The following is a 14,104-nucleotide window of genomic DNA, read 5'->3' on the forward strand; positions in this document are numbered from 1 at the left end:
GCTCCTCTGGCGAGGACATCTCCTACCCTGCGTGGGCAGCTGTTGCTCTTTGGCCCACCAAAATAAGGGTGTATGCTGGGCTGAGCTGGGAGGTGCTGCAGTGTCTTAGTTATTCCTTTTCATCACCACGTCATGACTCACCTCCCTGGAAAAGTCTGTTCATTCTTTCTGGGAATTTCTGTCACCAAACAAGCTGGTTTGTTCCAGCTGAATCAAAACAAATTCTCCCCTTCAAAGTGGTGGGGGGAGAGAGAGCCCTTTAATAACTGTTGGCTTGCTGGACTATGTTAGACCATTGACCAGTTGACTTGAAATCAGTGTTTTTTTCCAGAGAGGGCTTATTTTCAGCGAAGGCAGAGTATGACAGTGAGGTGGGGAATAACTGGCCGTGGGGGAAGATGGTGAATGCTGCATCTTTGGCTCCCTGTAGCTAAGCTGCAGAGCAGCCTAACAGTGTCTTTAGAAGAGCTGGCTTTGCACGTGGTGCTGACCAGAGATTAAACCTTCCAGACGTTGGTAAGTCTTAGAGAAGAATAGGGACAGACACTGGGTCAATGGTACAAGAAGATGTTGTGAAGAATAGAGAGAACACCCAAAGAGGAAAGCACATGCAGTGACTTAAAAGGGACAGAGAACTGTGACTCCGGGACAGAAACCATCGTGAATAAGAAAGGAGAAACAAAACAAACTTTAAAACTGTTGTGTCACTAGCCTAACAAATGAGTGCTTTAAGCAAAATAAGTAAGGCTTTAGATCTTGTCCATATTGTCCATCAGTTGCATTGTATAATTTTTCTGTCTCTGCTTATCCATCCATCCATCTGTCCCTCCATCCATCCATCCATCTATCCACAATGCTGGGTTTGCCATGATGATATCTACCATCTCTTTACACACTGAATTGGTTAACTATTGTGTAATGCAGAACACATAATGAAGTGACTGAAGTCACCAGGATTGTGTGGGTGTAGAAATTTTAACCACCACTGTCTTGCTTCATGTTAAATAAATACTCACTGGGTGCAAAATACAAGTCAATTTAATATTAATGAGCAAATAAGAATATAAGAAGAATGTTGAATTAGACAGCATGTGTAATTTTTATTTTTCCGCATTGAACTATCATTTCCATAATTGATTTATGTTAGTTTTAGGCTGTTAAAAGCATCTCCAAAGGATAAATTAGCCTATTATATTTTAAGTTGTTCCCTTGCATAATTCTTTTTGTTTTTTTTTTTCTTTTTGCCTGCCTTTTTCATTAGGCGCTAGATGGCTTTCTCATTGCTCTTACCACTGATGGGATTATTATTTATGTATCTGATAGTGTCTCATCTCTGCTTGGACACTTACCGGTAAGTTCTGACCCTGCGATATGTTGAAGAATCATTCCCCTGCATTAACGCAGCCCCGCCACTGCAGGGCTGGGGCTTGGTTTTGTCCAACCAAAGAGGCAACCGGCTGTGGGTGGGAGATAAACCAACAAACTCTTAGGGAGTTTCTCAAGCTCCTGTGAATAACAGATTTTCTGTCAGGGTCTGCGAGTTAGCTAAAAAAAAACCTATGCAAAATCACTGTACTTGTAGCTCAGTGCTTGGCAGCATGTCTGAAGGAGGGTCTGGGTGGTGTTTATCCCACCAGGTACATGGAAAATCTCATGCTTGTGAAATCTGTGCATGCTGAAGCTCTTCTCAGATAATGTAAAGATTATTTCAGGACTGAATGTATGCTCTTCTAATGTCATTGGTTTTTTTCTACTTTCAGCCTATGGTCTTTAGTAACAAATATGTGGCCTCAGGGTTTTCTGGGAGAATTTCTAGACATCAGTTAGCTATTGGGTACAGAAGTTTCTGCTGGCCCCTCAAAAACATTTTTTATTTTTATCTGGTGCCAACCATGAGGCACCAGTGACACTATGTGAGGGCAAATTTGAGTACACAGTTAACCTGGCTGAATGTCCGGGTGTGCAAAGAAACAAATACGTGCTGACATTTTGGTAGAACCCCTTTAGTCAGGATGTGTGGGTTTATCAGCAGTGAAACACTTGCAGGTTGAGCTGATTTTGCCAGATGTTCAGCCTAGAAGACAAATGGAGGATGTGAGGAGGAGCTCTCCCGCTTCTGTCTTGTGCTTGCAAAGAGAAGTGTTTAAAATTTTCATTTTTATATGGTATTTGTCATTGTGTTGTATTCCTGTGGTACCAGGGATTCTTCTCCAGCTTGCATCTGGCTGAACTGAAGGGCAACCTCTGGGACCCCTTCAACCTTCTGCAGATAGATAGCAACCCTGGGGTAAAATAACCTAAGGGTTATATTCTGCCCTAGATCCATCTGCAGATTGACTGGGCTTCCTTGTCTTAAGCATCCGCGCTAGACCGGCAGCGTCTGTGCTCTGCTGCAGGATGAAAAGGCGTGCGGTTGTGTCAGGCTGTACTGCTGAACATGACAAAGCATTCTTTTGTATCAGTCAGATTTGGTGGACCAAAATATATTAAACTTTCTGCCTGAGCGGGAGCAGAGCGAGGTGTACAAGCTCCTTTCTCCACATGTGCTCATGACAGATCCTGTTGCAGCTGATTTCCTAAACGGTAAGCTCTGCTCTTGTCTGTCGGTCAGGGAAATTTGCCAAAGGCAAACAGCTCCCAGGGGAGCCTGCACAGGGCTCTCCAGCTGTTTAATTCTCCTGCCTGCCACTTCTGTTTTTGCCGCAGTTAGTATTTCTGGCTTTTAATGCAGCACATCATCTAATGTTCCTACATGCTCCCAGTACTTGGTCTTTGCTTTGGACAGTCTTTGTTTTACTGTCTGCTTTGCATCCTAGGACAGTGAAGGTGCCCTCATTAGATATTTTTCCTAGGGCGGGATGCCGGACTGAGCCCGTGAAAGGATTGAGGGGCTTGGGGAAAGGAAAAGGGTAGGAGAAATCCCAAAGGGTTTTGGCAGAGTCTTTGTTCCTTACGAAGCTTGTATGTCTCAGGACATCTGGGAAACCCTGCATGTAATTTAAGCGCAGCCTTCCTACCTGAACAGTCCATCCAGATCTCTACTGCGGGCTGCTGTCCCACCCCCAAAATGTCCCTTTCCCCCAGAAAACATCCCCAGCACCAGAGCGGGCAGCAGCGTCTTCCTAACAGCCACGTTTCACCAAGCCCGTGCTGGGAGCCCCCTTTCCCGGCGGGTTTGCCATGGCCGGGCAGTGCCAGCCTCCCCTCTCTGCTGCCCCGCAAGCGTCAGTGGGAGCCAGGCAGCCCTCGTCCTGGTGCTCTGCCCCGGGGTTGGTTTCCCTCCACAGAAGATCGCGTGGCCTAATCCATGGAGTTCAGACCTCGGGCAGAAAACTGAATAAGAGCTTGGCACAGTGCCCTCTGCCATTAATGGAAGGGCTTAGGGTGACTTCAGTGCCCTTTGGATCTGGGTCCTACTGAGCAGTGCCAGAGCAGAGTACTGCAATATCACTTAACAGCTTTGCATGAAATCGTGCATGCCTGAAGTCAGGGGAAAGTACTGCTGACCGATATTGCCAGGGCTTCACGCCCAGTGCAGCGGGGTGGCTGTAAAGCCATGGGAGAAAGGGTCAGAATACATTTCCTTAAGCAGCACCAGCTGATCATTGCTCCTAGTAGTTATATATTTACCTATGGGTATCAAGAGCATCCCAGCAGGGTGTGCTCAGATACCACAGCAGCAGAGTTGGTATAAGCACCTAGATAGATGCGATATATGGAGTGTGCTCAAGTGCAGACTTCTGGTAACATTGTGTATGTCTCGCTCTCTTTCTCTCATTTCAGCGGAAAAACAAATAGAGTTTTGCTGCCATTTAGCAAGAGGCAGCTTAGATCCAAATGAACCCCTGATGTATGAATATGTGAAATTTGTAGTGGATGTTAAGTATTTTACTCATGGTAAGTTACTGCTCCAGCGTACCTTTACCTCTCTACCTCTCTCCTTTAAATTGTGTGTTGATCCTAAAGGCCTTGTTTCAGGTGAAAATACCCCGTAATCGGCAGGGATGGAATGAGCTGTGGATATGTTGGAGATATTTTTCATATAAAAGTGGTGGGGAGGTGTTGGTCAGAAGAGTGCACTCTTCTGCATGCTGTGCTCAAAGAAGTGATACCAGACTGATCCTACCTCCATTTGATCCACTGCCAATTGTAAAGCAGCCTACTTATTCAAATAACCAGTAAAATATGCTCTTCTGTTTCACTTGTGGCAATCAAATGACACTTTTTAAAGATTAAATAGTTTGAGAAACCTGTAAAATCTTGAATCTTGCAAATGTTGAGCTGGAGAAAGGCTCAGGAGACTCTAGCTGCACACTGTGAGCTGCTCAGAGCTGTCTTACGAAGCTTCCCTGCAAGCCAGGGGTAGGTGGTTACAGCTGTGTAGCTCGGAGCCTAAAGGGTCATGCTTTAGATAACATCAGCATGTATCAGTGTGGCATCGTCTTGTGGGTAGGAGGAGTTTGTTGCTTGGGTTTCGTCAGTCATTGTACCTGTCTTAACATGAAAAGAAAGCTCTCCTTCCTCTTCTTCTTAAATAAATTGTCTGGTTGTGTCTAGTGCCTACACCCTCCTGTAATGGCTTTGAGTCAGCTATTGCACGAGCTTTCAGGTCAGCCACGGAGGAGCAGATTTGCCTCGTAGCAACTGTTCGTCTTGTCACACCACAGTTCTTAAAGGTGAGAGCTCTGTGACTGCATCTTCCCTTTTGTGCGGGGATCGGCCGGTGCTCAGCGGCAGAGCTGCTGCTGGGACCACGAGCTGCGTGCTTGGCTGTCGCGAAGGGAGCCATGTTGCAGCAGCCTCTCAAAGAGTATCTTCAGCAGCACAGATTGTTTGTGCAGAGTAAATGAGAGAGGACACCGCTGTGTTTGTGAGTGGGAGATGACATAAGTATGTATTTTGGAATGACGAGATAAAAAGTGGGAGTTGCTTTTGAGAAGAGGCGGTCGTGTGATGGGGTGTCTCGAGCAGTCAGCCCAGGAAGCACCAGTACAAGGTGACCAGCTAAACCGCTTGAGAAGCTGCAGCCTTTAAAGAAATACATCCCACCGCTCCTTTGTGTAAGAAGGCCACCTGCATCTTGAAACACTGTGAACACCGTGTTTCATGAGCTCTTTCTGCTGGTCTGTAAGTGTGCTGTGGCACGGTGCAGTGATGACAGGCATAACGATTGTAGGTGCTTCTTGCTCGAGAGCATTAGCCAGCTCAGTTTGAGACTGGACCTGGTGCTGTCATCCACCTTCAGATACCAATATTTACAAAAAGCTGGGGAATTTTGCCTACAGACTGCAAGATGAGGCCCTTGGACTATTTGTCCTAGCTCTGAAATTCAGCCCAGGGTAAATTATTTAGCCACTTGTCATCAGTTTATGCATCTATAAAACAAGGCTTATACATTACTTAGAGGAAAATAAGTCAAGTGCTTTAAAAGCCGTGTATTTTGCTAGGGTTTGTTATACCAAGAAGATGCATCCTTGGTCTTGCTAGAGGGCTCCTTTTGGCATTTCATAGAATTAAATGTCTGAATGTGCCAACTGTTTTGCAGGAGCTCTGCAATGTTGAAGAGCCATGTGAAGAATTTACATCGAGGCATAGTTTGGAATGGAAGTTTTTATTCTTGGACCACAGGTAAGAGATTTGGTTTTAGTCACTGAAGAATAAACAAACTGTAGTTTAAAAATAGAAAACTTTGTGTAGCTATTGCTTGAGATCCCAAGTAGAATAGCTCTAATTAAATGCTGAGTAAGTAATAATACTCTGAATTTACTTCTTAGGCATCTTTAAATGCTTTGCTCTTTTCCATATTTTAGGCAGGTAAGAAACCATATAAAATGGTGGGAAAATGTCTAGAAAAATGTCTAACTTCACCAAGATATTAGGTCATTAAAACCAAGCAGTGTGGGTCCTGTTCCCTGTATTGGTTTAGCTCCTCTGTTTTCCAGCCACGGCTCCCAGGACTCCTTCTAAATCTTTTGCTGTGTCAATAAACTTTTGATTTTCACCTTGAGAAATGATGGAATTTATAAAAATAAAAGAAAAAGCAGTGGATTAGATGATTTAATTGCAGATTTGTTTTTGACAATGCCATACGGTGGGCTAGGATTCAGCTTGGTGAATGAAACAGACTGGAACCACTTTATTAAGCTGATTAATATAAGATTCATTTTCTTCAAAAGAAGCTGGAGGTTTTTGTTCACTCTTTTACTTCTCTGTATTTGACACGTATGCATAAGCACATTGCAAAATCCTACCCTTTCCATTATCCCTCCGTTTGCAAGCTGTGCAAAGGTAGTCATTAGTAGAAATAGAAGACTAGTAAATAAGGCTGTAGGGGAAAAAAATATTTGGGAGGAAAAAAGCCTAAATATCATCTGCACATTTAGAGCAAGAAAGAGAGAGAGCAAATATAAAGTAATAGTAACCTGCATTTATATACTAAACTTGATGTGTACCTCACGCATCTCACCTTGAAGCATGGAGGAACTGACCGTGCGACGGCCCTACAGTTAATGCTGTGTGGTTTGGGACAGTCGGCTTACTGTTCATGTTGTGGAGACCTTGCTGGAGTGACTTTGTTAGACTTTAATTGGCCTGTCCAGTAATGCACATTTTCAGAATCAGGTGATTAATGTTAAGGTTCGTAAAAGAGCCCTAAGCCCCTCATTTCACTGTCTGACGAAGTGAGCAGGTTTTCCAAAGGGCTGTGTCCCAGCAGCTCCTGTGAATAAGGCGAACAGGAGCTGCTTTGAAACCTATCAAAGAGTCTTTTGATGAATCTGGGTTGTGACTCAGAGAGGAATCTCTGCGCCGGGTGCTTGCAGCCACTCTGGTCCCGCTGATATCCCCAGTGAGGAAACCATTGTTACTGAGAGTAAATTAAGCTGATGCAGATGCTGAGGCTGTGACAGCCCCGGATGCGAGCGGTGAGCCCAGACCCAAGAATGAGCGGGGGATCGTGTGGGTTGTCTCATTTAATCACCAGTTCAAGCCTCTCTCCCGTAGAGTCCGCAGGATGCTGTGAAATGTTGTTGGGTATTTTGCTGTTTCTTGCTTATTTGTGTCGGCTCACACCACCTGATGCTGAGGTGTGCCGTCAGTAGGGGCAGAGGGTACCCAGCACAAGCTGGTACCTTTGCTATCGGAATCAGGACCTTTGCTATCGTGATGACAACATAAATTGGAGCAAAGGTGGATAATGCAGCAAGCACTCCATAGATCTGCATAAACATTAGAAAACTAGGAAAAGTCTGTATTCTGGGTCTACAGGTAAATATGTGTAGAGGAAGAAAACCTGTCAACTTTGATAATGATCTATTTCTCTTCTGCACTGTGGTCCTCTCCTTATTTTCCCTTCATTTATTAACAGACTGCACTCAAAAGGCTCTCTGAAGACTGCGCGTTTCCATTTGCACAGCAAGTTGCAGGCCTCAAGGCTGGAACTTAAGCTAACAAGACACTTTTAAATTGTTCCACAAGCAAGGCAGCTCCTTGTCAAATGACAGATGAGAAGCATTTTGTGGTTGCTGTCTCATTTAAAGAATTCTGGTGAAAGTCAGGAAAGCACAATACATTCCTGATCAGCTTAAATGTTTATCTGATGTGCATGTGAAAGACATTATTGTCTTGAATATAAGCATGTCATTAAAGATAGGAGAGACACTGACCGTTCTGCCAAAGAGACGGCAAGGAAGGGCACTTTAATAAATACACATATTATTATCATTAACAGAAATCTGGGTCATATGAGGAAAAGGAACACAGTGCTCTATGAAAAGTTATTTGAATAAATAAGGCTGCATTGTGGTGGGGACCACTGTGTACTAAGCGCGCTCTGTTTCGAGAGATGGGCCATCAGAGAGTGTGGAGGACTGGCTCTTCCAGCCAACCCCTTGTGCTGGGACTCGGGAGCTCCTGCTGAGACCTTGATCCTCCTGGGGCTGCTGTTGAACTGGCCGTGCCTGGCTGTCCTTCCTTTTCCCATTTCCCATTTGGTGCCAAACTGCTTGTGGTTGTGGGGAAGAGAGAAGTTATAGACCTGTCTGGGCTCTCTTTAGTTGAATAATCTATGCCTGCCGTGTCTCTCAGGAGTACAAGTGTGGAGCTGGGTTGCTCAGCCATGGCAGAAGTTCCCATATTAATATTCAGAAGACTCAGGATTGATCCGTCCAAACCCAAATGTACTTACACTTAAATAATTCTTTGCTCATATTCTTGGCCACTTTATGGCATTCATCTTCCTTAAGAGGGTCACTCGACACACCAAGAGAAAGCCAGCGGGAGAGGCACGTTTGATAGGCAGTGACACCTTCAGACTGCCCCAGTTTTGAGACGTTAACCATTTCACTAACACACCGCCGCCTTATTCCTGAGGAACATGCTGAACTTGGCAGGTGAGCCTCATGCCATCAGCACATCCAGCAGCCAAAACAAATAGGTGGAGCCAAATTAGCACAAGTCCTGCCTCACAAAGTATGTGCAGTGCTTGAATGGGTGCAAGCAGGAGTGTACTTGGGCGCTAGAGGACAGAAGGTGGCATGCTGATATAGGGAGTAGAAGCAAAAATAGTGGTTGTCTCCTCACATTTCAGTGTTGTTTCATAATCATAAGCTAGCAGGCTCCGGTGAAGGCTGTGCATAAGCTCAGTGTTGTTAGGACACCTCGTTAAAAAAAAAATCTCATATTTTGCCTAGAAAATGGAAAATCTAGAATTGACAGCAGAATAGTCAGGTGAGTCATTGCAATGTGCCCATCTAAATACTTCCTTGATTCCTTCTCCACCTGCCATAGAAATAACAGTCCTTAAATTCAGCCCCACGCCTATTCTTATTTTTACTACCAGCATAGAAAAATTTTTTGCTGGTTATAATTTCCCAAGCTTTTCCATGGGAACAATTACTTTTTCTTTTACCCAAGCTGGTCCTGACACACATAGCTTCCCACTTACTCTGTCTTCTACAGTTACTACCCAGATGACATTTACATCCAACCTACTGGATAATTTTACTCGAGCTCCAAGTTATTATGCACATGAACAGCCATAGCGTTTCTCAAGCCGTGTGTCTCACAAGCGTACTTACTTAATTAATTGAGTCACTTGCATACGTACATGCCTTTCTCTACACCCACATAATGAATAGGCTATGAAACAGTAAACACACACCTTTTCATTTTCTCAATTTTTACCTCTCCCTTGCATTTTTTTTGTTTTTTGCTTGTATATGAAAATACATTGTTGTGTATATGAAAATCCACTCCTGATTGGAAATCAGGGACCGCCAAATGAACATAGGAGATGGTTTTGGTCACTAGTATTGCAGTGTGTCTGCCAGGATGTCAAAGTGTCAGGTTTTGTGCTCACTCCCTGCCCTTTGCTTCCCTTCTAGGGCTCCACCTATTATAGGATATTTACCCTTTGAGGTTCTGGGAACATCAGGGTATGATTACTACCACGCAGATGACCTGGAGCTTCTTGCTAGATGCCATGAACACCGTAAGTTCCTGTCCCTCTGCAGCGTGCCTGTCTTTGATCTCGTTTGTCACTTGTGCAAAACCTTTTATTGTCGTCGCAAAAGGCAACTTTACCTGGGGCATGAGGGAATTCTCTCTTCCCGTGACAGACTGTCATAGTTGACACTTACCTGGAGGTTGAATCCCTGCAGAATTCACTCAGATCAGGAACTCTTTGTGCAGGTTTCCCAAATTGGCAGATAGATACCCTGTTTGAGCACAGGTTGTCTGAGAGTGAAATGAGATTAATAGATGGGAAGTCAGAACTTTACACCCTCTGTCCCCAGTTTGTGAGGGCAGCCCCAAACCCTGTGAGTTTTGTTGATTGTCACAGTTCATGGGGTCTTGCTCTTCCCCTGGGCTCCAGAGTCAGCCAGCAGGCTCAGCTCACCAAAATGCTTTCTGAAAGCAGCATTTGGATCGCCTGCCTGTGCAATTAGATGTTGTGAACCTCACTTACTATTAGTAAAATGCTTCTGGAGATTCAGACTCTTTTTTAAATACAAAAGTACCGAATGCAGCTTCCCTGTGGGTGAAGATGGCTCATTTTTGGTCGACCTGAAAGTAAGGCAGAAAAGCAGAAAAGTCCAGTTTGGGCTGATGTGTCAACACCAGAGAATGTCCATGAAGTTCATCTTCATGCAAGGTGAAATACTGTGACCTGCAAGAGCACAAGAGGAGCCGGGTCAGAAGGAGCACGTAGCCCGAGTACCGCGGCAGTGCAGCCCGCTGCTGAAGCACCATGTCCTGCTGAAGGCTGGAGCTGACCTGAGGAAGGGCAAAAGGTGGCAGCAGACGTGGTCTACTATTAATCAGTGTGCTGTTCCTACCAGATGAGCATGTGAGATGTTTTATCCCTGAGACTGTATTTTTCCATTTTGTTACATGCACTTCAGACTGAGACACTGAGCCGGAATTAGGTCCGTCCTCCAGCTGGTTTGCATTGCCAAGCACTGTAACGAAAAGTAACTGCGCACTTTGTAAAATGCATCGAGGTAATCAGATATTTTGCCAAGAAATATTAGTTATAGGCTTCCTGTTGGGCAAACTCTCTATCCGTTTGTCTCTCTGCTATCTCTGTTTGAAAGGAGAGTGTTTTGTCAAAAGGAAACAAGGACACCCCAGAGAGTGGAGAAAGTGGGAAAGTGCCCAGCTGAGCACGCGAAGGAAGCTGTGAAAGGGGCTGGATGCAAGCTGTGTCAAGTGCAGCAAGCATGTAGATGGGAATATTAAAGGAATATTTTAATTGCTCTCAAGTACAGTATTTTTTAGTGCTGTTTGCTTGAAAGACTGTTCAGACAGAAGTGAGCTACTTAACCAGACGCTGTCCTTTTGGTAATATGTGTGTGCAGTTTGACGTAGACGCTAACTATATTGAGAGTGGGGTCAGATCATTCAGCAGAGAATGTATTTAGTGATTTATGTTCTACATCTCTACTAGCCACGGATCCCCTCTGACATATTAAAAGAATATTTGCACAACACACCTGAAGGAAAGGATCTTTTAATCTTACTGTGCAGGGGGGCAAAGTCAGGTGCTGGTAAAGTGACTTATAGAAGTTGCTTCAGGAAATCTCTGCCAGGACTAGGAGCTGAGTGATCCCCAGCATGGCGTGTTAGCCAGAAGACCTTCGCTAAGTGCTTCATCTAAAGCCCATCACTGTTAATGGGATTCCTAAAGAAGTTAGTCCTGATATTTACCAAAGTAGAGGTGTGCAGGTGAGTAAAAATACTTGGGTTAGTGTGGCTTGGTAAGTTCCTGTTCCTCAGGTTGACCTCTCTGGGCAGGCATCTTGCCTACTGTGAAGTGAAATGGGTTTGCTTAAACCACATTTGTATTTTACTTTGCATTAATTATGGGTATTTTAAGTGAGCATGTCTCACTTTGTACTCCCAGCAGTCCAGGAACAATTAATGTGGTTATTTAATGTAGTGCCCCTCATTATGTTCCAGTTGTATTACACCACTTGAGATTTTTCTGGACATACCCTGATAATACATCCCAGGTCTGGTGTATTTAGGTCAGCTCTTGGAAGAAAATTCTCAGTTAAATTGCTAAAACTCCACTATCTTATTGTTTTGTGCCATTATTAGGATCCTGACTTTAACCCCCTAGTCTTTGAAATGCATTCCCATGTACTTGTGAAAGGCCAATACTTTGTTTAATTAATGTTATTTATGCTTGTTTCAGAGGAGCCCACGAATAAGTTATATTCTTATAACTAGTTACATAGTTATGCCAATTATTAGTTATAAGAACAATCTCAAAATAGCAAAGTGCACTCTTGAAAATCAGTAGCAGAAAATAACCCAAATAAAAGGTCAGTACGTGGTTGCATATCATCTGTCGTGTTTGTAAAGCCGCAAGAGCCATTTTAGTGCAGTAGCAGACTGCAAGAGGGGTATAGGACCAAGTGGTTTTTCGAATCGCCTTTGCACCATGAAATTTCTGTTTGCTATAAATTGCTTTCTTTTTTGTTTAACAGTGATGCAGTTTGGAAAAGGAAAGTCCTGTTACTATCGGTTCCTGACCAAAGGCCAGCAGTGGATATGGCTGCAGACACACTACTACATCACCTACCACCAGTGGAATTCCAAACCCGAGTTCATCGTTTGCACGCACCTAGTAGTTAGGTAGGAGCAAGCACCAAACACTTCATAATGTATGTCCCATGTGCTCATCCGTTATTTTTTCTAGTTCTGTTTTGTGTTAGCCAAATATTTGCTGTGGGTATTGCCACGCTAAGATGGTATGTATGTAATTCTATAAAACTATTATGACAGGGAACATGGGGAAAAGCATAATGTGTTTTCATTACTCTTTTTTCTTTTGGCAACCGGGCCAAATGCCTGGAAGCCACCCTTGGCCAAGTCTATCAGTGTGTTACATTCCCCTTTTATCCCTAGGGATGACATGGCCATAGGAAGAATTAAAGTGTTAAGAATCAGACGGCTTTATGGGCATGAATGGGATCATACGTCTCCTACAAAACCTTTTGATCAGAGCTTTAAATATTTCTGACTTGAAGTTAGCTGCTGTCCTGCTAGCCTTATTCCTCACCTGAAATTCAGCCCAGGATCCCCCCCTAGTGGGAAGCTGCTTCTGCTGGGCTGCAAACCCGCGCTGGAAGGCGGTGCGAGGGTGGGATGCTCTGCGATACGCACCTTCCGGAGGGGAATCTGCTTGATTACCGCTGTCATCTCAAAAAAGATCGTGTTAAGACTGAGAATATATTTACTGAAGGGCCTGAAAAATAGTGGTGTACTGGTTTGCTCTCTTAACTTGAGTAAACATATTGCTCGCTGCGTCTTTCTTTACTGTCAGGAATCAATTTGTGAGGGTTTGTTCTGGTCCCCCTTTTTCTTGTCAAACATCTGGAGGAACTAACGCTAGTAAACTGGGATATTCTGAAACACAGGCTGGGAACACCTTACACCACTCAACGGGTGTAAGTGATGTGAGCTGTGTGTGCTGATAGAAAGTACCTGTCAAGTGTTATCGTAAGCAAATGTTAGACAGAGGGATTGCTTCTGAGCTGTGTTGCTTCTGCCATCCTCCAGGGAATTCGGCTTCACTTTAAGCTCTGACTTTATTGGGCATGAACTTGTTTCTTCTTTCTGCTTCCAGTGCCTCTTAAACCTAGTGATATAGTCCTAAATAGATTTTGAAAGTCAATTCTGTCTCATATAGTTAAGGTTTAGAATGTATTATTGAAACACACAAGTTAAAAAGTGATTTCAGGAAAATTCATTGCCTACAATGATATAAGTGAGTTCAGTTCAGCAACTTCTCTTGCCTCCCACAAAGGTTATGGCCCATTAATATTACAGCACCATAAATTCTGGCACCTTTAAGTGCCCACAATCCACAAGCACTCAGAGAGTCTTTAAAACATCCTCTCCAGTTTATCCCAGTGGTGAATCATGTGGCATTGTTTACTGTAAATATTTTATTATTTAAGAGAAAAAACAGTAAGGAAAGCAAATATACACCTTTAGAGGCACATTCCTAGGGATTCCTGCACCTCGCATCGCTCCTGGGCAGCCGTCGGTTTGCATTCAGAGCTGCCACCGGAGTGAGGGATGTTAACTCTGGTGTGGCTCGCTGCACGGCACTGCGTGCGCCCTCAGAAAGAGGGGACCTGACCTCCTCCTCCCCAAGGCACGGGCTTAGGGCTCACTGAGCTACCGCACAACATGCAAAAAATTGATTCTTGATCATCAGCAGGTTAGAAAATGAGTGTACATTTGCTATGGCAGTTTATCTGCACAGCAGCTGTAGGATCATTTTTCTGCCTGATTATGGAAAATGGGAATCTCCTTTGTTAGGAAAATTGTACTGAGGACAAATACACCCATTTTGTCTTCAATAACTTTGCTTTCAGATTAGTTTTGCTTGAAGGCATCCAGGGCCAAAATTTGCAAAGGAGTGTCTACGTTTGTGCTTGGAATTATTAGTGCAATTAATCATGTAGGCTCTGCAGTCCTGGGTGCAGCGGGACTGGGACAGCCCTGTTGTTTCTAATCCGGGGATATTCAGCAAGTGCAGTTAGTCACAGATTGCAAGGCTGTACGATGATGTTCCTCTAAGCACCTT

The 14,104-nt window shown here is 44.1% G+C and overlaps 1 protein-coding gene across 4 annotated transcripts in view; it reads left to right on the plus strand.

Moving 5' to 3' along the window:
* Positions 1-14,104, plus strand: part of PASD1 (PAS domain containing repressor 1) — a 56,077-nt gene that overhangs the window by 29,210 nt on the left and 12,763 nt on the right. For 3 of the 4 annotated variants that reach the window (XM_072876980.1, XM_072876982.1, XM_072876981.1), the window contains 7 exons: positions 1,262-1,351; positions 2,463-2,583; positions 3,784-3,897; positions 4,558-4,676; positions 5,546-5,628; positions 9,384-9,490; positions 11,994-12,141. In XM_072876980.1, coding sequence (XP_072733081.1) covers positions 1,262-1,351; positions 2,463-2,583; positions 3,784-3,897; positions 4,558-4,676; positions 5,546-5,628; positions 9,384-9,490; positions 11,994-12,141 — 782 coding nt within the window. The remainder of the gene's footprint in view (positions 1-1,261; positions 1,352-2,462; positions 2,584-3,783; positions 3,898-4,557; positions 4,677-5,545; positions 5,629-9,383; positions 9,491-11,993; positions 12,142-14,104) is intronic. The other variant, XM_072876983.1, reaches the window with a different exon arrangement.

The sequence above is a fragment of the Ciconia boyciana genome, chromosome 12 (genome assembly GCF_034638445.1).
Source record: "Ciconia boyciana chromosome 12, ASM3463844v1, whole genome shotgun sequence".
NCBI classification, from domain to species: Eukaryota; Metazoa; Chordata; class Aves; order Ciconiiformes; family Ciconiidae; genus Ciconia; species Ciconia boyciana.